This window comes from Dromaius novaehollandiae, chromosome 13, assembly GCF_036370855.1.
Source record: "Dromaius novaehollandiae isolate bDroNov1 chromosome 13, bDroNov1.hap1, whole genome shotgun sequence".
Taxonomy (NCBI): domain Eukaryota; kingdom Metazoa; phylum Chordata; class Aves; order Casuariiformes; family Dromaiidae; genus Dromaius; species Dromaius novaehollandiae.
The window spans coordinates 22720401-22746095 of NC_088110.1; the positions used below are offsets into that span (position 1 = coordinate 22720401).

Below are 25695 nucleotides of genomic sequence, written 5' to 3' on the forward strand. Positions count from 1 at the left end.
TTATTTTAAACACCTATTTCGTTAGGAGCCGCCTCCCACGCGGGTCGGAGACGTTTATAGTCCATCGGCGGGTGCAGAGGCGCTGGCAGCTGGTCTCTACAAACTGCTGCGCTCTATAGACGGAAGAGCTGGCCATTAATCAACATGCCAATTAACATTTAAAGCTACTAGAAATATATAAAACTGCTGAGAAAATAACAGGAGGGGCCTGGAATTTCTTTTTTCTCTGCCAAAATTTTTATCGGCGTTTAAGAAAATTCATTTTCATCGGGGTTTTTCTTGGAAACTTTTGAGGTTTCCACCCAAAGTGTCTCTCCTTCGTGAAAAAAATGGAGGTTTGCAGTTGCCAAAAAACAGAATACCTGAAGCGTGGGATTTTTGGAAAAAAAAGAGTACGGCTATCGCATTCATGGAGAACTCAGGGTAGTTTGAGAAGACATTTCCCACTGAAATAATGCTTCAGTGGGAAAATTTCCACCCACGCTGCTTGCATCTCTTCCCCTCGGTCCTTACGAAGAGGAAGGCATCTCTTACGGACTAGTGCGGTTACGTGCATCAGTGGAGGAACAAGGAAAGGCATCGACAGAGAGAAACCGAAATGGGAAGCCGCAGTCTGAAACTCCCTCGCAGGTGGCGAAGAACGGCGGCAGCTCCCGAATTTAGGAGGCCCTTCCCGGGGGGGGACACACCTGACTCAGCCGGTGCTGAAATCCCCTGGTTTTGACCGCGGGTGCCTAAAGCCTGGTGCTTTGGACCCTTTTCCGAGCTGGGGTCTCGGGCCAGGGTCACCGGGCCAACGCCTTGGCTCAGAACCAGCACGCCGGTGCTGACGGTGACGACGGGAGGATGGAAGCACGATCCAGCGCATCCGGCCTAGCAAGGGACCAGAAATTTTCCAGAAGAATCATGTTTTCATGCATTTCACGGCTTTTGCTTCGTAGGCACTAGCGAACATCTTTTTAATTGGTTTTCGGGCAGAGCTCCCCCTCTAATACTTGTGCATTAATACACGTGTGTGTGCGTATACAAATACATACACACACAGATGTGCGCGCACACACGGATGCTGCAATATTCGGCACGCTTGAAGAGAAGCATGTGTCCCGCAGGCCCGGCACCTGCTTACGCCAGAGGCACGAACCGAGCTGGCCTCGCTCGGCCCGGGGAGGATTTCGGGTCTTCCACGACCGCGGAAAAAAACCCGTGGGCACGACCGGGGCTGGCACCGCTGTGCCGGGCAGGGCCGTCGGGGAACGGGGCACAGGTGGGCGGCGGGCGAGGCGGCGGGCCGGGCAGGAGGGCACGCAGCCCGGGCTGCTGTCGGGCGCGCGGCGCGGCACCACGGCTGCTCATGAATAAATAATGCGTGTTGCAGTGGCGGTGTGCCGGACGGGCACGACGCGCAGGGCTGCCCGCAGGCTTGGCGGCGGCGGTAAACAAGGCCCACGCTCCTTCCCCGCGCCCGGCCGCCCCCGCTGACATCTCGGCGGCGGCGCCAACCCCGGGGGGGGCGGGGGGGCACCCGCAACCCGCAGCCATACGCGGAGCTGTAAGTGCGGCGGGCCGAGGCGGCACCGCGGATTGTCCGCGCGGGGGGTGGGGGGGGGGTAGGGCGGGGGCGCTGCCCCCGCCCGCCGGTGCGGTGCGGTGCGGTGCGGTGCGGAGCGGTGCGGAGCGGTGCGGAGCGGGGCCGCCCGGGGCGGGCAGCGGTGCGCGGAGCCTCGGCGGCGGCGGCGGCGGCGGCGGCGGCGGGGGCTCCGCGGGCGCGGGCGGCGCGCGCGGGCGCGCGGCGGAGGCAGAGGCGGAGGCGCCGCATTGCTGCGAGCCGCCGCCGCCGCCGCGCGCGGCCCCAGGATGCTGCCGCTGCCGCGGCTGCTGCGCCGGGGCGCGGAGGGGCGGCCGCGCGGGCGGAGGGCGCCGCGGGGGCTCTGAGCGCCTTCGCTGCCCGGCGGCGGTCGGCGCGGTCGGCGCGGAAGCGGAGATTTGCTTTTATTTTTCGCTTGCATCCTCTTGGCGTTTGGCCTCTTTTTTTTTCCTCCCCCCCCACCCCCGTTGCCTGCCTTGGATGGTTTTTAGGTGGAGTCGTTTGCACCAAAACCCAATAGCTGCTGCTGTTCTTGCTGCTATTTTTTTTTTTTTTTTAATGATACTGTTTCCACAGCAGGGGAAGAGAGAACTGATCCTGAACATACTCCCAGAGAATGAATAATCACAAGAAACTGGCTTAAGCAGCTCCCTGGATCTGGTGCATGATTTCGATTGAGTTCGATTTGATTTGATTTGATTTTTTTTTTCCAAGTCATCGTTCCCGTTTTATTTTCTGCATTTTTTTTTTTCACCTTTTGGGGGATTTGCAAACCGAATTACATGCATGTCCAGTGGGGGAAGGTTTAATTTTGACGATGGAGGGTCGTACTGTGGAGGCTGGGAGGACGGAAAGGCTCATGGCCACGGAATCTGTACCGGCCCGAAGGGTCAAGGTGAATATTCGGGCTCCTGGAGTCACGGCTTTGAGGTGCTGGGGGTCTACACCTGGCCCAGCGGCAACACTTACCAGGGCACCTGGGCACAGGGCAAGCGCCATGGCATTGGCATGGAGAGCAAGGGGAAGTGGGTGTACAAAGGCGAGTGGACCCACGGATTTAAGGGACGGTACGGGGTCCGCGAATGCACCGGAAACGGGGCCAAGTATGAAGGCACCTGGAGCAATGGATTACAGGATGGCTACGGGACAGAGACCTACTCGGATGGAGGTAGGTGCTGCATTGATATCTCCCCAGCCCGGGCGGGCGGCGGCGTGTGGGTCCGATCCCCCGAGCGGGGACCCTTGGTTTGGGCTGGACTCTGCGAATTTGCAGCCTGCGAGCGGGAGCCGGGGATGCTCGGAGCAGTTTCCCCCGGGATGCCAGGACCAGCCCAGCCCTTTGCCACAGGTAGCCCCACATGTCCAGCGGGTCGCGGGGCGCCGTGCGCGGCCCCCTCCTCGGCCCGGCGTTTCGGGAGGGCAGCCGGCTGCGCGGGGCGGTGGGGCCGGCGGACCCCGCGCTGTGGGTCGGAGCACGGGGGGCCGTGCCGGTGGGAGAGCAACCGAGTGGCAGGCGGGAGCCGCGGCCGGGGCTGCCCCACCGTAACCTGTGGGATCTGCGTGGAGCGGCGGGAGCAGGCCGGGGCAGCGGGGCTGCGCGTGCGGGGGCCTGGGCAGAGCCGGGCAGCTCCGGGGCTGCAGATGCCTCCGGCGAGGGGTCGGGTGCCTGCGCCTCCCCCGCCCCCCCAGCGCGGACCCACACTTCGTAACACCAGGCAAAAGACTTTAATTCAGACAAGACTCTTACATTCCTCGTTTACGGCTTAATGCTCAGCGTAGGGGCTCAGAGGGATCACAAAAGCTATTCTCTGCCGTCAACACGGCTTAACGAGACGTTGAGGGGAAACCGGGATTAGGCAGAAAACAGGCAAACCCAACTGGAGCCATCAGAAATTGCCGGACTAACAAGCTTTGAGGCCGAACTAGAGGAAGCAGCTGGTGCTCTGCTGTAAGTGGCTGTATCATCCTGGCTCCCGCTCCGGGGCCGCTTCCCCGGCGCCGCCGCCGTAATCCGCGCAGGCCTCTCCGCCGGCAGCCGGGGCACGCGGCGGCCGCCCGGCGTTTCGCGGCGAGATGCATCCCCGGAGCAGGCGCGTTCTCCCGGCCCTGGTCCTCTCCCGGGGCTGCTGCGCTGGGAAACTGCGGTGTTTCCAGGAGGCATCTCGGCCCTCCGGGAAGGGGCTGCGAGACCTTCCTCCGGAAAACCTGGTTTGCCGCTTTGTGGTTGCACAGGCAGGCGAGATTAGCCGTTACCTGCTCGCTGCTGCCTTCCCGGGGAGACGGGGAGCCATCGCTGTAGCCTAGAGATGCTTTTTTACGGGCTGGTTTCTCCCGAAGGCAAACGCAGCTGCAACCTTTTGTCTCCTGTACCTGGAATAAAGCCGGGAGCTCAGCGAGGGCTGCTGGGTCCGTGTCTGGGGCAGTGCAGAAATCCCGGCAGTCCTTCGGGCTGGAGCAAAGCTTGGCCTGGGAAGGAGCATCATCTCCCATGCGCGAAGGGGCCGCAGGGGCGCGGGGGGGCCCGCGGTGCCGGCCCTGCTCCCCGCCGGCGGCGTTTTCGGGAGGGCAGAGCGGAGGGAGGCAGCACGGGCCTGCACCGGCTCCGGGTCTCCGAGGGCCGCGGCGGCGGGGCCCCCTCCGTGCCGGTGCCCCCGGCGCGTCCCCGGGCAGCCCGGGCGGCGGATCCCCGGCGGGGTGGGCCGCGAGCAGCTCCTGCCTTCCCAGAAGCTACCAGAAGCAAAAAGCTGCCTCTTCCATCTTGGCAGGCCAGTCCGGCTTCTCCGTGCCTGCGACTGGAAAGATACGTTGCATATCTGTTATTTTAGGAGGAGTTATGGATATCAGGAGGAAAAAAAAGGCCAGGATCTGTAGGAAAGTGCTCTCCCACGGAGAGGCTGCAAACCCCCCCGGGGCTCGGGGAGGGCTGCGCTGGGGAGAGCCCCGGCGCTCGTGGCGAGGTCCCCTTCCCCGCGTTTCGGCACGGCGGCGGCGGGCGAGGGGTGACCGAGCCCAGCTGCAATCGCGCTTGCGTGACCCCGGTTGCAAGCACCGTCTGCCTGGGTGCAGAAACGCCCGAGCCGGGCACCCCCGGGCGCGTGGGCCCAGCCCTCGCCGGCCGTCGCGCCTCTGCGCTCGGAAGCCGGCCGCGTGCGGTCCTTCTCCGGGGGGTGGTCGCACAGGGGTGGCAACCGCCGGGAAGGATGGTTCTCCTTCATCCCGTCGCCTTCTCAGCTCCGTCGCGCTGAGGTATCCTCGAATCCTCGCCCCAGCATCCCTCACTTGCCACCCACAGATAAATATTCATCCCTGGCATTTTTTTTTAGCGCATCCACCCGGGCTAGGGGAGGGGTCCCTAAATGCACAGCGAGCCCCGGGGAGCAAGATGCCGCAGGATTCGTGGTTTTCCCTCCAATTTTACCCTTCCTTTGCACTAGAGTAGATGAGGGCAAGGCTGGAAACGCTGCCGGCCGGTGCCAGCGCTGCCTGGGGAGGCGGCGTTTTTGCGTGGCTGGTGCACGCGGGTCGGCGCGCTCGGCTCGGCGCAGGGCGGGCGCCGGCGGGGCTCGGCCCCGGGGGCCGCGGCACCGCTTCCCCTGCGGGCAGCTTGCCGCTGCTCACACCTCCCACGCCGACACACTCATCGCCGCGCGCGCACGCCTCTCCCCGCCGCCCCGCGCGCACGGGGGGCCCGTGCGAACGCCCGCTCCCGGGGGCTCCCGCCCCGCTCCGCCGCCCCGCGCGCTCGCTCGGCCCCCCCCCCGGCGCCTAGGGCACCGCCGGGGGTGTCCCCATCCCTCTGCCCAAACCCGGCCGTCTCCTGCCCCATCCCCGAGTGCTCACGGGGGGTGAAAGGGGCTTCGCTGGGATGCTGCGGCTCCTGCCGCTTGCAGCCTTTCCCGGCTCCGGGGATGCTCCAGGGATGCTCTGGACCACGCGGCGATTTCGTCCCTGCGAAACCTGGGGGGAGACGGGGGAGAGGGGCCTCTCCATGGCTCACTTTGGGGACAGCGAGCCGGGGGTCCCGGCTGTGGCAGGTCCCGGGCGGTGGGTACCATCCCCGCCGGCCCCGGTGGTGCCGACGCCTGGAGCCCCCCGGGCTCCATCCCAGCCCCTTTGCGCCCCAGTTTCCCCATCCCGAAACAGCACCAGCAGCGCTGCAAAGCGCTCTTTCACCGTGTGCTTCGCGGTCTGCAAACCAAAGGGCTTTTAAATGGCTGATAAGGAGGAAACGTGACCTAGAGCGAAGCCGGGGTGCCTTGTCGGGTGCCTTGCCGGGCTCCCGCGGCTCCGTCCCCCCGTTTTTCACCGGTTCCTCCAAAGCTTCCGGGAACTGACCAGCCAGGGCAAATTTCCATGTGATCGACTCATAGCGTCGGTGTCAGAATTACCATAAAAGCAGCAGATCTGGTGCTATTTTGCTGCTGGAAACGGATTGTTGATGCACTTTAAACAGTGGGTGGCAACAGGCAAATGCCGCCGTGCCCCGGTGCCGGGTCCTCCCGGGCCCTGCAGAAGCCATGCACAGACCTCCCTAAAACCAGGTAATCCGAACCTAAAAACCCATAAACTTGGTCTATAAGGCATCTCGCTCTCTAGATTTGGTACAGCAGCTACTTACAGTGCAGTAAGCGCTAATGGGAGAGCGATAACTGAGACATCAGGACACACCGCACACAGAAAAATGAATCAAAATACTAAATGAAGACTCTGACCAGCATCATTAAAAATAAATGATATGAACTCATTATAATTACTTATCTCCCTGGAACATGCTGCTTAGCTTCAGGTACAGCTCAGGACAGCAGGAGAAGGATTTTGACCTGGGGAGAAGTACACGGCACAGAAATGGCCAGACGCGATTAAACCCAAGCTCCATCTTCTCTAGGGTTTTGCCCAGCACTAGATGCCTTGGGGAAAAGTGTGGGACCCCGGGGGGGGGGGTAATCTCACCCCTTAAGTGTCTCTTCCTGACTGCTCACAGAGGCTGGCTTAGGCCCTGGAGCAAAGCTGTAATATCCTTTCACCATTTTTTTCTCATTATCTGTGATAAATTTGCAGCGTCTGCTCCTGCAGGGGAACGTGTTCCCCTCCGAGCTCCAGCTCCTGGAGTCTTGTGGGTTTTTCTCCAGATTTTCAGCTTCATTTGTGAAACAAAGTTTCCGTGCAGACCATTGCTGAAAAATAATTCTTGCCGACATGGAAACCAGAAGACAAGAGCCTAAAAATGCCTTGTGTTTAAAGACGACTTGATTTTTCAATTAATCTGATTAATTTTGGCTGCCTGGAATTGGTAACGCTGATGCAAACGAACCATCTGTATTACCGTAGACAAGACGTGAAGATATTAGTATGGGAATGGCATAAACCCAAAGAAACAAAGAGCAGAAAAAGGGGCCGAAGCTGAGAAGATGCATCCTGACTCTCGGCCGGGCAGGAACCTCTGGGAAATCAGAGCTGTTGCTGTGCACAACTGTTGCCGCCCGCGTGAGCCGAGAGCTGCCGTTGCGTTTGCAGACGCGCCGGGGACGGGCCCGGAGGGAGGCAGCGGCACGGTGCAGCGAGGCTTGGAGAAAACCCACTGGAAAGGCCTGTGTTTGTATTTGGGGGGTTGATATGTGTTTTTTCCTCACACAGACAGATTTCTGCCTTTTATTCTAAATACTAAACGATTGCAATCCGTGCATGATCATTGCCTTGGAACGATTGCGCCTTTCCCCTGATTTTTTCCCAGCGGAGGCTCCGCTTACTCCTAACCTGCAGCAGAGCATCCTGAATTTTCATGACTGAGTGAAGAGCCAGCGCAAAGCTCCCAAGTTTGCAAATGTTCGCCCAGAGCTGATCACACCCGTGCCACGATCTCCTGTTCGCGGCAGCACTTTGGGCGTGCAAGGTGCCTTCCCGGCCCGAAAAAGGCATCGGTCATTTATTCCGCAGGAAATTAAAAAAAAGATGTGATGAAGGCTCCAGCGGCGACGGCGGAGGGTGCCCACCCCGGCGGCTGGACGCGTGTCCGGGCCCGGCACCGTTTCGGGGGGAGCAAGAGCCCTTTGAAGAGCTGCCTCACTCCCGGCGCTGCCCTGAAAGCACCGCTGAGAAATGGGGCGAAATCACCCAGTTTGTGGCAAGGATTAGCACGCTGGAGGATTAACGGCCTGAGCATTAGCCCGATTTTACTCTACGTTGCGAGGGGAGCACATTAGCCATGATAAAGGTGCCGAGTGATATGCTAATGTGTTCGGCAGCCCGCGCGTGAAAACCAGCGTTTCTCCCGACGCCGGGACCTGACGCTCTAAGAAAAACCGCAGCTGCCCTGAAAGGCATTAGGAGCCCCATCAGAATTAGCGATGCTGCGATTCGATTGTCATTATAATGTTTCGCAGCATTTCTCCCAATGCTGGCTGGAAAAGGCAATTACCAATGAGCGCAAATAAACTCGGGGAAGCAGGAGATATAGAAATAATGAGCGAGAAGAGGGAGGGGGCACTCGGAACGGACTTGCCTTTTGCTGCACGCTGAGCAGAGCAAATGGAGTTTTTCCCCCTTTAAGCAAAGAGGGGGAAAAAATGCCCGCTAACTGCCTGCGAAGCCGGTGCCAGGCGTGCTCTGCTGCACGCGGGGTCTGCAGGGATGCTTCTCGCGCAGATGTCAGCCCAGCTGAATTTCCACACGTGATTTTCTGCAGTGGCTTCTGCTTCACATTATAAGGCCACGTACTTGCCGCTGGCCAGTCCTTGCGGACGGCAGCTCGATCCCTGCAGCTGCAGAGCAGGACGTTGGCTTCAGGCCTTTGCCCCACGCCCTGCCGTGGGTTTGCCGTAGGCTGTGGGGAGCCACTTAAACCCTTACTACCCGCAGGAGGAGGAGGCAGACACCTAATTTTGTTGGAGAAGTTAGTCTTCAGTCTCACTCTGTGCCTGTTTCCCATCCATAAAGTGCAAATATCCACAGGCTTTGCAATACTGCGGTGCAGACTGATGTTTGCTGAGACGCTCAGATGTGCCAGTAAGGGCAAGCGCAGCTAAACTCTTTGCAGAGGTGTTTTCCTCTGCTGTTGCACCTGCCGGGAGGAGGCAGGTCCTCGACTCCGGCATGAGGCTGCACAAATCCCGTCTCCTCCCTGCAGATACTGGCTCTCGCCCTGCGTCTTCGCGTTGCTCCGAGGTCCAGCGCGGGCTGCTCCGGGCTCCGGCGGCGTTCCTGGGCTGGCCGGGGCTGGGGGCCGGCCATGGAGAAGGGGGGGACCAGGAGCGTAGCCCAGCTCCGGGCCCTGGCTGGTTGCAAAGCAGTCTGCTGGGGCATCATCCAAACCCACCCACCACCCCCACTGTTTCGTGTCCTTAGCTGGGGGGTCCCTGCCCGTCCTGGATGCTCAGCGCTTTAAAAAATGCAAGCTAACCATGCTGATACAAGCCACGTACTTCCTTTTAATCATTTATTATTTGTTGAGCCCCAGCAATGCTCTTAATGCTGCCCAGCAGCCAGGCGGAAGCAGCACAGCCCATGACAGCTCTGCTGAGCTCTGCCCTGCCCTGCCCTTCCCTGTCCTTCCCTTCCCTTCCCTTCCCTGTCCTTCCCTTCCCTTCCCTTCCCTGCCCTGCCCTTCCCTGCCCTGCCCTTCCCCGTGGAGCCTTCGGCCTCGCTCTGCCCGTCACCTACATGAGTATCCAGCCTCGTGTCCAGCGATACGACTATCATCTGCCCCGCGTGTCATCAGCCCGGGGTGGCCAACGGGGAGGTCTTCTCCGTCCCACCATCAGGCTGAGGCCGAGTCCATGAGCGGGGGAAGAGCGCCGGTCTCCGCGTGCCCTCCGGGCCCCTCTCCCCTCTCGCACGTCTCTTCGGGGTCGGTGTTTCGTGTTTCCGAGATGCTCAGCATGCTTTTTAAGCAACTTGCGTGAATGCTGCCCGAGATGCAGCTCCCTGGGCCTTTCCGATATGGAGTGGGTGGAAAGCGATACCTGCAAAACCTCCTTCTTGTGCTGTCACTCAAGAGCTCTGCCTAATTATTGTCATCGGACATCTTTAATTAATATGCCGCAGAGTTTACAGATAAGAGAGGGAGGTGAGCGTAGCAGGAAGGATCCGTAGCGAGATAAACGGGCAATTTGCAGGGCCTGATTAATTCCCCTTGGTTTCGAAAAGCGGACGGGAACTTTGGACCACTCGGGCCTCGCTTCCGAATTCCGCTGAGTTGCAGAAGCAGGCGGGGCGTTTGGGATCGCTGCCTCTGTCAAACAGCCGCCGTGACACGCACGGCTGGCTCCGCTCCAAGGATGGGCCAGCGGCCACAGAGAAACCTGCCTTTTGAAGCCTGCTGCTCCCGTGTTCGGCGAAAGCCGGGGGAGCGACAGCCTGCTTTAGCTAAACGCGAAATGCCTGGTATTGGCCCGTAATTGTGGGCTATTTGCGTTTCTCTAACTCGGTATTAGTGCTGCGTGAGGAATATTTTCTGAAGCATGATTTTTTCCCCAGGTAGTGTTGTGATAATAACACGGATGAGTCCGTAGACCCCAAAACGCTTTGCAAAGGTGTAAGAAACGCTGGGAACGGCCCTGCGTGAGCAGCAGCAGCAGCGTGAGACGAGGGCGCGTGCCGGCCCTGCCGGGGCCCTCCACGGGCTCGCCGGGGCCCCGTCCCCTGCCACCGCAGTCCTCAGTCCGCAGCGCTGGGGCTTAATGGTGTTCCTGGAGCAGAGCCAGGGAACGCAGTGACTTGCACGATGCCAAATGCTTCGATATGGGGGAGGGAGGCAAGAAAATGCAGCCGTTCCCACCCAAAAACTCCTCGTGTCCTGTCTCGCTCCGATGCCGTGGTGAAGATGGGCCGGGTTTGTAGTCAAGTAGATGGTCCTGCGTCCGGCCATGGGAAGCCACGAGGCCGTCGATGGGCTGGGAGCTGGCAGCACCTTGCAGCAGCGCCCGTCCCGTCCCGTCCCGTCCCGCTGCGTTTCTCACCCTCGCCTTGCTTTGCCAAGTGCAACGCACTGTGTTTCCTGCATCTGGGGCAGAAAGGACGTTTTCTAGATGTTTCAGGCCTCCTTCTCCTCTTCCTCACGCTCTCGTTTGCTGTTTCGCGAAAGGTGCCCGTTGCCGGTGGCAAGGCGACTCTTGCTGCTGCCTGAGTTTCCAGGCTGGCCGCGTCTAGGGGTAATCTGGTCCAGGGCCGCCCCCGTTGCAGGGGCTCTGGCATTATGGGGATGACGGGAGCAGCCTGTGAATTTCCCTCTCGCTTTAAACACCCGCTGCCGGTAGCGTTTCCCCGGAGCTGTTTGCCGTCCAGGTGTAACGGGAGCCCTCCAGGCTCCCTGGACTCTTCCCAGACTGATTTTCGGCCTCCTGAGCCAAATGCTGAGAAAGCACCGAAAAGCTGCAACAAATGAGATTACTTTTTGGTGCTTGTCGCTTCTCCAGAACAAATGGCCGTTTGCTGGAGAATCGGGAACGGGGCTCGGGAGGCTGCCGAGGTCCCGCTCTCCACCCGCAGCCCCCGGCTGGCCCTGGCCACGGAGAGGGCTCTGCGCCTTGCTCCGCGCGCACCCGGAGCCGACCCGCCTTTCGGGAGGACTTTAGCTTTTTCCTCTCAGCCCCAGGTTGTCCCCGCCGTGGTCCTGCTCCGCTCATGCACGCGCCCGGTCCGGCCCCGGCTGGCAGCAGCGAGGGATGAGCCGGGCTTGCGCAGCCCGGAGCAGGGAAGCGGCAGAGGGGACCACAGCCCGGAGACGGGATCTTGGGTGAAATAAATCCGGCCCCTCCAGCCCGCTTTTTTATGCTGCTCCCCGGAGGGGTATTTATCCCCATGCACAAAGCTTGCGGAAGAGCCTAACGGGTAATAACGCCCCGGGTCAGCTCTGAACACGCGATGGAAGCAGGTTTCATCAGGTTTCCAGGAAACCTGAAAGCTGGCACTGCGGTAGGTTTTTCTTACATTCCTTCTGGCCCCGATTTTGCTGCTCTTACAGCGAATGGCAAAATTCCCATTCCCGTTCCCAGGGCAGGATCAGGCCATCGTCTCAGCAGGGCAGTGGTGGCCGAGGTCCCTTGGCTCGCTTCGCCAGCGCTCTCCTTCTTTCGGTGCATCTGCTCTTCTCCGCGACTCCCACCAGCGCCCGCCTTGGCCGCCCGGCTCTGCTGCCCGCCCTGGCCGCGTAATGGATGCTGCAGTTTCCCTGATGCAATCACTCCCTTAATGTCATGCAATTAATGCTTCGGGAAGCATCTTGCAAATATTGATAGCAAGGCAAGAGCTACAGCACAGAAATGGCTGCAACTCCAGTTGTATTAGCATAGTAAGTCCCAAATTACCTAGCTGTGGATGACCCAAAGGTTTCCTTTCAGTGCTCAGGACGGTTTCTTGGCTGACCCTGGGAGGTGCTCCGCTCTCTACGTTTGCACCGAAGTCCTTGGGGACGGAGGGTGCTCAGGCCCTTGGCAGATCGGGCTGGGTCCCTTTTGCGTTGGACGTGCTCATCGCGTTGCACCGGCCGCCGTCCTACGGCCCAGAGCTGCACGGGCTCCGTGTTATGCCTTCCCCTTTCAGCTCGCTAGTGCCGAAGCAGCCCGAGAGCTGGGCCAGCCCAGCATGGGAAGCGGAAAGTAATAAAGTCCTGTTTCCTCTGCAGGGAGGAACAGTCTCCCGGCTCCTTGTGAGATTAAGCCTTGTGCATATGTCTGCAAATGTTAGGGGGCAGAGGTTAAGCTGAGCTGTGCAAGGGGAGGAGGTGCTGGTGCTTAGCAATGCAGATCAGATGGCTCTGAGACCTTCCGTTGCCCATGGCCAAATCCTGGGATATCTGGGGGTTTAAAAGGTAATGAAGTCAGATGAAGGATGCTGTTTGGGTACGGGGGGAGGGACGGGGCAGCTGAACCCCCTCAAGCATGTGCTCAGCTCCTTGGACAGGAGTCTCCTTGCTCTGCTGGAGCCCGTGAAGGTGGCTAGATGTCTTGAGGGCCATCAGGGCGGTGCCGTGCCCTCCTAGGCATTCCCCGGCGGCAATCCTCGCCAATGCCCCCAGTGGGGGAGCAATCAGGAGAGCGATGAACAGCCGTGAGAGCAGATTTGGGGGACACAGCCGTGAGGCCCGTGGCTTGGGTTTGCTCTCCGCTGTGCTGGGAGCGGCGAGGCAGAGTGGGCCGGCCGGATGGGACAGCTTCCTCGCATCCCTGGAGCCTCTGCTTATAAAAATTCGTCTTGCCAAGGAGATGGAGCAATTGCTCCTGGCAGCCGTGCAATTCTAGGAGTAGGTTTTAAGGCCACACAAAGACAGCAGCTTCCCGGGCACCTCTGCCACGCTGGAGATGGGCACAGACGGTCGCTGCAGCTGGAACCCGCTGTGACCGATTTGCCGCCTCTGCTCCAGCTGAGATGTGCTGTCACGCCTGCCCTGACAGTGCTCCGTGCTGCTCTTTGCTACTCCCTCTGGTTTGCAGCAAAAGGCCTCGCTTGCTTTACGGTGCTTCCTTTTAATCTGTTTTTTTCAGCTGGAGATTTGCTAGGGGATGGAGAGGTCGAGGGACTTGCCTGGGGTCTAGGGACTGAGATGAGCAATTCAACCTGGGGAAAGGGAGTGCAGGGCTTGAGCAGGACGGGCTCTGATGGACGTAGTGCAGGGCCTTTTCTCCCGGTTCCCCCTGCCTGCATTGGCGACCTTCCCTGAAGCCACCTGAAATCTTCAGCCTCCTCCATGCAGCGCCGGTGGCTCCCTGCTCCCGGGCCCCCGGGAGATTTGGGCACCCGAAGGGGCTCGGGGAGGAGCCGGACCCCGCCGCGCACACCCGGCCGGCGGATGATGTCCGATGCCTCCTCACAGCCACGTGCCGGCCCCGTCCCGTCCGTCTCCCCGCGGGCTGCCCTACCGTCTCCCACCGTCTCCAGGTGCCCGCCGTAATCCCAGCACCCTGCCTCCCCCCATGCTAATCCTATAAACCCTCGGTAAATCCTGCCCTGCCTCTCCGTGTCCCTTCTCGGACGCCCTGGCTGGGGGTCCCCCTCGCTTCGGGCCAGCTTTTCGGGGTGCGCAGGGCCATCACCGGCCAAGGCAGCAAGTCCCCCCATGCAGGGGCTTGTTGGAGGAGTGGGCACCCGCCGGGCTCTCCCGCGGCTGCGGATGCACCGGTCCACGCCGGTGCCCGAGCCCCCGGGGTGCTGGTCCGCGGGGTCTGCCCACCCCAGCGGCACCGGGGCCACCGGCAGCGGCTGCTGGCTAGCACCGGGGGGGGTAAAAAATAGCCTTAATCCCTTTCTGCCTTGAGTTTCCGTATGTATAAACCGAGGATGAAATGCTTTTAAACCCTCTGAAGGACGGTGCAGATTCTTCCGGGGCGTTGCTGGGATGCGGAAGGCGGGAGGCGGTGGGCAGCCCGGCGGCAGGACTGGGGCAGCTCCCGCTGCGCCTCGGGGCAGCATCCTGCGGCCAGAATATCCGACGCGGGTGGACCCCACGGGTCGCTCCCCGCTGTGAACCAACCGCCTGATTGCCGAGGGCAAAGAGCAGGCTGTGCAGACGGGGAGAGAAAGTCTTCATCAGACCGAGCCGCGGGTAATCACCTGGGCTCTGCGAGGCCGTTTTTATCAGGGCTGTTTCGGTTTGATTCCCTCAGGGCTCGCTATTTCTGCAGGTCTATTTTAAGACTCCCTCGGCGTGTGGGAGGGGATGGCACGCAGGGAAGGCCCGATGCTGCGAGGTGCTGGCTGCGCCCAGCCCCGCTCCTGCCATCGCCCTCTGGGGAGCGGAGCAGCCCCGGGACCCCGGCAGCCGCTCAACCACCGGCGCCGGCAGGGCCAGCAGCCTTGCTCGGGTGCATAAATCCACCCCGCGAGCGCTTAGGCAACCTGTGAATCATTGCATCTCCAGATAGTCCAGAAGAGATTAAGCCAGCCTAAGAATAAAAACAAGCTCTGCAGTTCAAACAGCCGGGATAGAGTTGCAAAGCGCGCCCATCGCCAGGCTGCGGGACGGCAGGGGATTATAAGCCCCGGGCAGGGAGGCAGCCCCCGAGAGCAGATTAGCGCCGTGCGGTTCGGTGCACGCTGCAAGCACTCGCTCCGAGCGCCGCTCGCGCTCTCCCGGCCAGGCTGCTTGCTCCCGGCCTCTGCTTCCCAACGCAGGCGTCCCCAGCCCGCGGCACGCTTTGCCGTACGGCGCGGTCCCGTGTGCGTGTCAGCCCGCTAACTGCCCGTTAAGTAACTCCAGTAAGAGCCCACGCAAAGGCAGAGTTCAAGCAGGGGCACGTTTCCGAGGATAGTAACCGAATGGATCTCTCCCCGGGAGGCCTTGACTCCTGTATAACCGCTCCCTTCTGCTGCGCGCCGGAGGAGAGGCGCTCCGTATATAAATAAATGCATTGTAGTATACCATCCGCTTTGATCACTGCCGGCATAGACAAGCTCCGAGCCTGCTCTTGGGTAGCAGTTCCCCACCCCGTCTCCCTGCTCGCTCCGCTCTCAGATGCGGGCGTTGATCCGATGGGCAGTTCCTAGAAGGATCGCTCCATGCGCCGCGATGCCTCCGCTGCGTCGGCTGTTTCTGAGCCGCAGCTGAAACGCGTGCCTGGGAGCTGACCGAGATGCTTTTTCCTGCCGCGGTGCGACGTTACAGCCTCTGTACCGGAGACGCCCGGGGTGGGGAGCTGGGATCCAGAGCTGCACTTGGCTCTTCTGAGTCCAAGTCCTCCCAGGGAGGAAGCGTTCCGCGGGGGCTTGGTGCTGCGAGTGAGCCGCAGGCTGCCGCGCCATGAAAACCCTCTCCGCTTTTGTCCCCCCCTCCCAGGGACGTACCAGGGCCAGTGGGTCGGAGGCATGCGCCAGGGCTACGGCGTCCGCCAGAGCGTTCCCTACGGCATGGCGGCGGTTATCCGGTCACCCCTGAGGACGTCCATCAACTCCCTGCGCAGCGAGCACACCAACGGCACCGCCCTGCACCCCGACTCCTCGCCGGCGGTGGCCGGCAGCCCCGCCGTGTCCCGGGGCGGCTTCGTCCTCATGGCCCACAGCGACGCCGAGATCCTCAAGAGCAAGAAGAAGGGCATCTTCCGGCGGTCCCTGCTGAGCGGGCTCAAGCTCCGTAAGTCTGAGTCCAAGAGCTCCTTGGCCAGCCAGCGGAGCAAGCAGAGCTCTTTCCGGAGCGAGGCCGGGATGAGCACGGTCAGCTCCACCGCCAGCGACATCAACTCCACCATCAGCCTGGGCGAAGGCGAGGCCGAGCTCTCCGTCATCGAAGACGACATCGATGCCACCACCACCGAGATCTACGTCGGCGAGTGGAAGAACGACAAGCGGTCGGGCTTCGGCGTGAGCCAGCGCTCGGACGGGCTGAAGTACGAGGGAGAGTGGGCCAACAACAAGCGCAACGGCTACGGCTGCATGACCTTCCCGGACGGCACCAAGGAGGAGGGCAAGTACAAGCAGAACGTCCTCGTCAGCGGCAAGAGGAAGAACCTCATCCCGCTGCGGGCCAGCAAGATCCGCGAGAAGGTGGATCGGGCCGTGGAGGCGGCCGAGAGGGCGGCCACCATCGCCAAGCAGAAAGCAGAGATCGCGGCGTCCAGGTAAGGGAGCCCCGGCGCGCGCCGCGGCGGGGAGGAGGGCGTCGGGCCGGGCGCGCGGGGCTCTTGCCCGTGGCCTGCGGGAGAGGCGGGATGAGGCTCTGCGGCAGCAGACCCGCAGGGGATATTTCGTCGGAGCTGCTGGAGGCTGGCAGGCGTTGCGGCTGGCATCTGCCATCCCGGGCGGCTGTCAGCGCAATCTGGCCCTCCGGAGTCACGCGGGCAAGCAGGCAGTGTCCTGCGAGGCCAAGCCACTGGGCCTGCCCAGGCGCTGGAGGTGGCACTCGAAATGGTGTGGATCCAGGCCGAATCGTCCCTCCAGCTCCTCGGAGCCGGCCAAGCCCGAGCAGGCTGCGAATGCAGGACTTTCCCTGGAGCAGCACGCCAGGCAGTGCAGAGCCACCCAGACCGGTGCCGTTTCCCATGGGGCACAGGGCCCCGTGCCGCCCCAGAGGGCTGCATCGAGATGTTTAAGTGCAGATAAACCTTGTCAGAGGTCGCTGCTTAGGGATGAGTCTCAGCATCAGCATACTAGTCCTTTGGTCCCTGGTCCCCAGGACACGCGCATAAAAGCACGGGTCTGGATTTGCCTCCCCGATGCGTCCCCTGCTTGCTGTGACAGCAGAGTCCTGCTGCTCGGGCGTGCTGCAGCCTTGCTATGGGCCGCTGCAGCCTGGGACGTACCTGGTGCGCCGTGGGGGACTGCACCTCTGGGTCGCTATGAGCCAAGTACAGTTGTGTGGGCCCCTGCAGCCTGCCTGGCCCTTCAACGCGTGATTTCTGGCTTAGTGCAAACAGTCGCATTAAAAAATGGGCTTGCCAGAGACCTCCTCGGCATCCCTGGTTCGAAGCCTGGTGAGACCCGCTGGGCTGCCAGAGCAGCTCCCCACCCAGCTCCGCTCCGTGGCAAGTGGTGTCCCCTTCATAGCTGTCGCTTAGGAGGAGCTGCGTTATTTACCCCGTTTTTTCCTGGCCTCTTTAACGAGCGGGAGGGATGACACCCTTAGGAGAAGAGCTCCGGAGGTGCTGCTTGCCCGCTATCTGGGCAGTTTTCTCTCCATCTCAATCTCTTTAAATGCTTAGAGGAATTAAAGGCTGTATCCCCATCACACCCAGCGGTCCCACCCGAGTCTGGCCTTGCCCTGGGCTTGCTGCAGCGGGGTGGTGGCTCGCGGGGACGCGGGGAGGAGGGAAGAGGAAGGCTCTGCGCCAGACACAGCAGTCCTGGGGCAAACGAAACCTTGCTCTCCTCGCCGGCTGCCCGGGTTCGTTCACGCGCTCACGGCCGATGCAGGCTCACGGCCTCGAAGCTTGATTTAGGTTGAACGGGGTCCAGCCACCGGCTCAAAGCAGGGCCAGCTTGAGCGCCTGGTAGCTGGCTCCCAAAACGTGCCTGGAGCCTATTGACTTGCAGCCACCTCCCAGAAAAGAGAGGGGAGCCAAGGTGAAGGCTGCTCTGCCGAACTCGGGGCCCTTCGTATCACCTTGAGGTGTCATCTGGAGATGGTTTATTACAGCATGGTCACTCCTGTCTGTTTCCTGAGAAAACGTTACGTGTGTATCAGTCAGGCAGGGGGAAAAAGGGCTAGGAGTAAGGAAAAGAGCAGGTACCACCTCTGTCTCCTGTGTTGGACTAATTGTTAGGTCGGGATCATTTGTATTCAGAGTCACACCTGAAATCTTTATCAGCACGCCTGCCAATGCCTTATGCAATGCGAATGAGACTCTCAGGCCTGCCTTGGGAGCATATTTGGGCTTGATGATGTTTTGTGCCTGGTGTTGCACCAAGTTGTTGTCAAAGCTTTAAAAAAATAAAATCCCACCAGACTCCCAGGTAGGAGACAGAGTGCGGAGCAGCAGAAAGACCAGATCTTCCCTGTGTGCGCTGGGGACGTGAATGCCCTGATGCGAAGGCCTGAACCCTGGCAGTGAGGAGCTCTCGTCTGCCGGGGGATGTGTGGACTGAGGATGGGGACATCCTTCATGCCAGGTGGTAACCGCTGGTAATGATCCTGGGAGGGCATGGAGCTGGAATTGGAAGAGCTATTACTCTGGAAATGCTTTGTAAGCTCTTGGCATTTAACGTGCCACTGGCAGTGATGAAGAAGGTGGCAGTCTCCTCCTTTCTGGCTGTACCACGTGCAAGACCCCAGGTGACAGCTCCCAAACACCACTTAGGCACTGGAAGGGGAGCTGCCAATTGGAAAACCATTCCCCTGTTGGAGACAGCTGCGTGCTACGCTGGGCACCCAGGGGTTACGGTGAGTGCTGGAGGTGGCCTGTCCCCGTGGGTAACATGGTCCTTCCCAAGCTCCGCTGGAGAGCACCAGCCGCAGCCCTGGAACCGGGGTGCAGCAGTGACCACGCGTGTGCATGGAGGACGGCGAGAAGCTGGGACCCAACCGAAAGACCCTTTCAGTCATCAGTGAGGATGCAGAGAAATAAATAAGTGGGAGTGCACTGCCTCGAGGATACTCCACCAGAGATTAACGAAGCAGCCCAAGTTCAGTATTGCTTGGAGGTCATCAGCCCGTGAGCAACCCGACCTCTGCCTCCTGCAGCCCGGCTGCCTCCGCTCCTTCTTACCCGGCCTGTTCTTGAACGGATGCACGTGAGAGGGAGGAAGCGGAGCCACGCCGGGAATGCAGAGCTTTGCTCTTTCCACCGTGCGGACATCGCCCTTGGTGCAGGAAAGCTGCCGCTCCGCTGGAAAGCGCTTTATTGATTGTGCTGTGCAGCGCGTGTCCCTCTCTGGGCGAGCCGGGGACGCAGCGGCTCCGGCGTGACACGCGCCGTGCATTAGCGCTGGAGTGGTACCGGCTCCCAAACGGGGCTCTGCCACCCGAGCCAGCGGGAACCGTTAATCCCCCGCGGTGGCTTACCCCTCGCTGAGCCACGGCCTCCGCGCGCGGCCCCGGGGCGGAGAGCGGGGCGGCGGGGAGAGGCATCGGACCCTCTGCCGTGGCAAACCCCGAGCTGCTGCCCGGGGCGGGCTGTCCGGAGGAGCTGGGATGCCCGTGCCTCTTTCTGCCTTGTGCTAGTGGTGAGTCAGGGCAGGAAGGCCCTTAATTAGAGGAAACGAGAGCGAAACACCCTTCGCTGCTTAATAAGGAACTCTGCATTCCTTGCACTCGCTTTGCTTCGCTCAAAACGCACGCGGGAGTCTCCAGGCAAGAGATGCCCACAGCAAACCTTCAAGGCGCATCCCAGCACGCCGAACCGCACAGCAGCAAGGTTTTGCAAACCTGCAGCCAGCTACAAAGGCTTTCGCGTAATTAATGTGATTAATTTTAAAGCTCCTCAATGAATTAAATCCCCCCTGCGGTGCCCACACCAAATTGCACGGGCCAAACTGAACGAAATGCATAAAGCAAGCAGTCGGTGCGGTGGCAGGGGGGTCCCGAAGCTCATGGCCGCGTTATTGCAGCACATGTGCATGTGTGTTTGTGTGTGTGTGTGTGTTCTCTTCTGTCTAATAATACGGCTGAGTTCACTATGCAGCCTCTCCCTTGGTGGGGGAAAAATATGTGCCCACCCACGTATTTCATTAAATTTGTAAGAACTCAGTATTTTTGAAAACTCTACCGCTCTGTCAAATTTGGTTGGAATTGGCCAACACGTTCAAAAGTTATTAGTGTGGGAGTGATGGCATATAGATATATAAACAGCACAATCACATAAGTAAGCCCCATTTCCTGAGGAAAGTAGGCTAAAAAACATAGTGTGCTGCAGACAAGTAAATTGGATTCTTAAAGTTGTTTTAGTGTGCACAAAGTATGATGTTATCTGTGGCACAGAGAAGCAAGCTCATTTAGGGAGCAGTTTGTAGATTCAGTGGATGAGTCTCCCAAATTTTCTTCGATGCAATTAAAATGGAAGAGCATTTTCTTTGCTCGTAAATCTCCTACATGCCGAAGTAGTTCCTGTAAAGTCGATGGGCTGGAAGAGCTGTGGCTCAGGTCTGAAAAGCTGACGTTGATAATAGCTGCTGGTTTTTGGATAAAGAGAGGGAGGGAGCCCTTTTTCACCCCCCCTGAAGTGGAAGCTCAGGGTATGCAGAAGGTCCTGCTTGTGCTATGGGACACTTCATCCATGTCTCACCTGGGACAAAACCCATTTCTCTTCTTACTGCTATCCTGGGAGGAAGAAGGGTGCACTAAAGGCACAGGAACCCACCTCATTAGTGATAACACCCGTATCTAAAGCAGCTGCTGGGCTGTCACCCGCGCTGCAGCGATGGGAGGCTTTGGGCGAGCTCCCAGGTCCTCCGTCGGGGCAGTGGTGGTGGGACCTGTCGTTCAGCCCCTTACTCCACGGCTCCTTGGGGCCGCTGATCCTGTAGCACCCCGGGGGGGATGCTGTGTGCGGGTTAGTCCTAAGTAATGCACTTGGAGGCATAATTATAGCCGAGCCATTTGCAAACGATGAGAAAAATATAATTAAGCTCAATATTCTCAGGAGGGCTTGGGCTACAAATTAGCACGGTGTCACTCAACTTCAGAAAGAGAAACGGGAGGAAAAAAGGGAGAGGAAGCTAATAAAGAGAACCTGACAGCAAGGACGGGTAAATGAAAGCGTTTGGCCCCAGCGTGGAAGCTCCTGCAGGATGCAGCAGCGAGGGCTGAGAAAACATCCGTGCTCTGGCACACAATAGGGAGCAGGAGGCAAGAAAAGCCCCGGAGAGCTGAACAGCAAAGCGCAGAAGGCTGTTTGAGCCAAACAGGTATTTTCTTCAGAAAAATGGAAATGCAGCCCAGGCAAAACCCACAGAAAAGAACAGACTCCGCAGTTCTCATCCCCAACATCTTGCGTCGCCGTGATGTTCCTGCCGGCAGTACACCCAGCTATAATAACGCTGCTTAATGCTCTCGCAGGCCTGCGCCTGCAGCGCTGCCGTTGCACTTTGCGCCCGATTTAAGCTTTCTGCTGGCTTTTTGGATGCATTTGCCGCATCCCACCTCGCGCTGCTGGCGGGGCCTCGGGTGCAGGCGAGGGACCGAGCTCGGGGAGCGCGTGCCGCGGCCGGGGAGGGCGGCGCGGGGCCCGGGCCGAGCGCGGGAGCTGGCTCCGAGCAGCGGCAGCGAGCCGTGGCCTCCGCTGACCTATTTTAAGTAGCGCGAGCGGCTGTTAGCTACGGCAGCGAGCTGGGGAAGGCGGCTGCGAGCGTCCGGCGCGCCGTTCATAAGTCACGCCGTAGTCGTCCCCTTCGCCGGCGATCGGCGGTGGTGGGAAGGGCCGGGGTGGTGCGGGTCTCGGGTGCTGCACCCGGAGCTGGTGGCCAGGGCAGCAAGGGAGGCTTGGGGACCCGGCGCAGGACATCTGCATCTTGTCTCAGGTGGCCTGGCCTGGCCCTGGCTCTTCCCAGGATCCTCTGCCGTGTTTGTGAGCGGTTTGCTGGAGAGCAGGGGTTCCCGTCCCGCTCCGACGGAGGCTCGAGCAGATGCTTCGGGGATGGCGCAGGAGCTGGCAACATGTGTCAGGGGCTCCCCTCCGCCTCCCCCGGCCTCTGCTCGGGGACCGCTGGAGCCAGGTGTGCTTTCCACGTGCTTACGGACCCTCGGGGAAGCTCTTCTCCGACACCTCGGCCCCTTTCCCTGCAAGCTCGCAGCATCCCGTGCCCCGGCTGCAGCTTCGCGCTGGGCAAGCGTCGCCTCGCCCCGCTGCACCGGCATCCGCGTCGCGCAGGGAGGGAAGGGGAGGGCTCGCTGCCCTTCCAGCCTCTCCACCCTACTCGCGAGGATGCAGAGGGCGGCAGGGCCGAGCCGCCTTTCCCTCCTGCCGCCTTCCCCCGCGCTGCCTCCCGCCCGTGCGCTGGCTCCCGCTTGCTGACGGGGTCAGAGATAGCGGCCGGCGGCGATTAGCATCAGCTGTTATTCCCCTGTATCAGCCCGCGTCGCTGTCAGGCCGGGCGGCGCGGGCAGCTCCGATCGCGGCTCCAGCAGAGGTCCCGCTCGCGGCTGGGATGCTCATCCCCTGGGATGCTCGTCCCCCGGGATGCTCGTCCCCCGGGATGCTCGATGCCGTGGCTCGCTAAGTCCTCCCGCACCGCCAGCTTAACGACTTCCAGCTCAAAGGGGACTTAGCGCATTAAGCCCGTTTGCGGCTGGGTCAAGTGTCTTTGAGCAAGCGGCCAGGCTCAGGAGCTGCCCCGGCCTCCTCCTCCTCCTCCTCACCGCCACGTGGCAGCCTGGATCGGCGCCCTCCTCTCCATCCTCTTCCTCGCCCTCCGCAGCAGGCCAGAGGCCAACGGAGGCACTTGGAGAAAAAACCGCAGCGGGGCCCCGGGGCCGGGCGCAGGGCGGGCTGCCGGTGGCTGCGGCCGCCGCGGCTTTGCAATGGGTCACCGCCTGCGAGCTGCCGGTTCGGACGGCGGCTCCCTGGGCCAGTCGCTTTCCAAAGCGTTTTCCCACATTCCCAGTGAAACGGGGCTGCTTTGGGTTGTTTTTGCACTGTCCCAACCTGTCGGGAGTTTATTGCCTGAACTTCGGTGGCAGCCGATTCGGCGGCTACGGTGGTGTCCCAGCTGCGCCCGGGGGAGCAGCACACTTTTGGGTGTCCCATTTTCCCAGGCTTTTCCCCCAAAGCATGTGATTTTGTTGCAGCTTTTTACTAGAGAAGCGAGGTCGCTGCTGGCAGCTCCCCTGAGGGTCCCTTATTGCCAGGACATCGCTGCCCTCGCCCGGCTCCGGAGCTCTCGTGCCCTGCTGCGGCCATGCCCGGCTGGTTGGGAGGCAGCATCTCCTCCTCCTCCTCTTCCTCCTTCCCCTGCTCCCGCGCCTCCCTCGGCGCCGCTCCGCAGACCCTCCCGCCTCTGCCAAGCGCAGTGCCCAGCGGCTCCTCCTCTTCGTCACCTTCCTCCCCACCTCCGGAGGGAACCGGCTCATCTGCAGCCCCTTTCGCCCCTACGAACCGCGGGAAGCGGAGCCTGGGAAAGCGGGTCCTTCCGGGCGGCTCCGAAGCTGGAGGCAGGCAGGAGCCTGCTCGTTGCTGTGGCAACAGGGATGATATATATTTTTTTCCCACACGGTGGGCAGGCTGCGGAGCGGCACCCGCGCCAAGAGGGGTCTGGTGGCCCTGGGGGGGGGGGGTCCCCAGCCCTTCTCCGTCCTGCCAGTGCCCCCCGGGGCTGCGGCAGTGCCAGGCAGCGCGTGCCGGGAGCTGGCTGAGCCCCCGCAGGGCTCGGTGCATCGGCAGAGCCCCGCGCTGCTCCCCCCCGCTCCCGCGGGTCCCCGGGGCTGCCGGCAGCGTCCCCGGTTCTTGGGGTGCTGCTTGTTTGCGGCGCGTTTTGCTTCGGGAGGGCTTTTGGGCTGGGCTGGCATTGCCTTGTTATCCCTGGGCTTCCCGGCGTGCCCTCCGCGGGGACCCCGCATCGGAGCCGGGCGTCGGAGAAGTGTGATTTCCTCCACTTTAGAGAGGATTGGGCCGTTTTCAGCCGCGGCTGCAGACCTCCATCGTGCCACCTGGCCAGCGCGTTGCCTCGTGGCCCGCGGGGCTGGACGCTGCGGAGGAGTCCTGGGCGCAGGGCGACGTCTACCTTTTCCCTCCCGACAGCTGGAGACCGTTCGTCAGCACTTCTGAGGCCGTTGCAGCTCCAGGTCTTGGCCCGAATCCCGGCTGTGCTGGAGCTCGACTGTTAGGTTCAGCTCAATGAGTTTGTAGTTGACTCTGGACGAGCTCTTCCGCGGCTTGCTCCAGGACGGGCGGTTTGCTGGCGGGACGATGGGCAGCCAGAGGTGCAGCACGGATCGTCCGCCTTGACCGGGCGGTCACACGCTGAGCAGAGGAGAGGAAGACTCCTGAGCTGGATGTTGTGCTGCCTCTTTCGGGCTTTTGTGGCTTCAACGGCAGAAAAAAATTGCCTGGAAAGTTCATTTGCCAAACGACTGTTTTGATTGACCAAAGCTTGTGGAAGTGCCAAGTCATTTCAGCCACAGCCCCAAGTGGGGAGCGTTAGGGAAGGAAAAACACTTTTCATTGCAGTTCGGTTTTGTTTTGCTTCAAAATTTGGTTTGACTCCCTTTTTTTTTAGGCAGCAAACTGAAACCGAAATTAAATCAGCAGGATGGCTTTGCTTGCCGCTAATCTGCTCCCTCACCTGGAGCTTTGGGTGAGAATCCCCCCAAACTCCCTTGCCGGGAGAGCGTGTCCCTCGGCTGGGCAGACAGACCCCTAACGCTTCCCCAGGCGATGGGGCTCCTGGGGGGGACCTGGGGGCTTCCCTGGAGGCAGCCCGGGACGCCCCGTGCCTCCCTTTCCCCAGGGCCTGGCGGGTTGCGCTATCTCCCCGGCAGAGATCTGCCGCGCTCGATGCAGCAGTGAGGCTGAGGAGCGGAAAAAGGAGCTTTCACCGCGGCTCCCTGCTTGCCCGATGCCCCAAACCCCTCGCACGTCTCTACCCTCCTCTCCCGGATAAATCCTGGCGGGTGGCTAACGTTACGCCAACGCCACATATCCAAAGCCTGCTTATGGTCAGGACTGCCGTGGAAATCGTGGCGGCTCCGTGGCGGGCCGGCCGGCCCCGACGTGCGAAGCAGCTCCCGAGGGTCGTGCCGGGAAGGCGCAGGGCTGCGGCTCCTTTGAAGCCAGACTTGCCCGGAGACAGCGAGATGCAGGAGGAATGCGGGATCCAGCCTGGAGTCATTAAAGGCAGCAGCATGTACAGCCAAACTAAATGCTACACGTGTCCAAGCAGGCTGAGTTATGGCTGCTCGGGGAGCTCTAACTTGGCCTGTTGTGCATTTAAAAATCTCCACCCGAATGCGGCATTGATGTAGGGCTTTTCTGCTGTTTTGTTTTTGCATTTAGTGCAGCCGGTGTAGATCTGCAGTGTGCAGAATAACCGGCGCTGCCCAGGTTCCTTGGAGATTTTGTGCCGTCGCTCGGTTTTTCTTGGGCTTTTTCCTTTTTTTTCTTTTTTTCCAAGGGTTGTTTGTGATTTCTTCCAAACTGTTTTGCCTCCTGCCTGCGAGTGGCAGGATCGTTTGTAATGCGCTATTTTTGCACGGGGTTAGAGGAGCGCTTGCGGCGTGTTTGTGCCTTTGGGATATGTGCGTGACGGGCTGTCTGCCGGCGCTCTGCTGGAGCCGCGGATGGAGGGCGATGCCGGCGTTTCCCAGTTCCTCTCCCGCTATCCAAACGGGCGGTCGCCTTTTCCCTTAAGTAGCTGACAATTAGCCAGGAGGATCGTGGAAATCCAAACCGCAGGCCGTGGGACAGCTGGGAAGCGGGATTTGTCCCCCCCATCTCTCTCTGTCCCCGGCCGGAGCCGGCACCTTGCAGCCCTGTCGAAGCCGCCGGGCTCCCGCGGGGTTTCGCATCGGGGTTTTGCAATTCCTCCCTGGTTAATACAAGCAGGGGAAGCGGGGGGGCCCCCCGGGACGGAGGGGCTCTGCCTGGCGGACGGGTGCTGCTGGGCTCGCTTGCACCCACGGGGCCCCGCGGCCCGTGGCAGATGGCAGGAGAGGAGACTCCCTCTCCAGATGTTAGTTATCTCGCCAGCTGTAAATAACGTTTCAGGGCAGCTTGTGCATCGTCGCCGGCACAAACACCCCATCCGCTTTGCCCTTGCTG

General features: G+C 60.8%; 1 protein-coding gene across 1 annotated transcript in view; it reads left to right on the plus strand.

Annotated features, from left to right (window-relative positions):
- The first annotated feature begins 1933 nt into the window (after nt 1-1933).
- The window catches only part of JPH3 (junctophilin 3), a 51374-nt gene continuing 27612 nt past the window's right edge, over nt 1934-25695 (plus strand). The window contains exons 1-2 of the mRNA XM_026107938.2: nt 1934-2753; nt 15351-16128. Of these exons, the coding sequence (XP_025963723.1) occupies nt 2372-2753; nt 15351-16128 (1160 nt within the window). The 5' untranslated portion in view covers nt 1934-2371. The remainder of the gene's footprint in view (nt 2754-15350; nt 16129-25695) is intronic.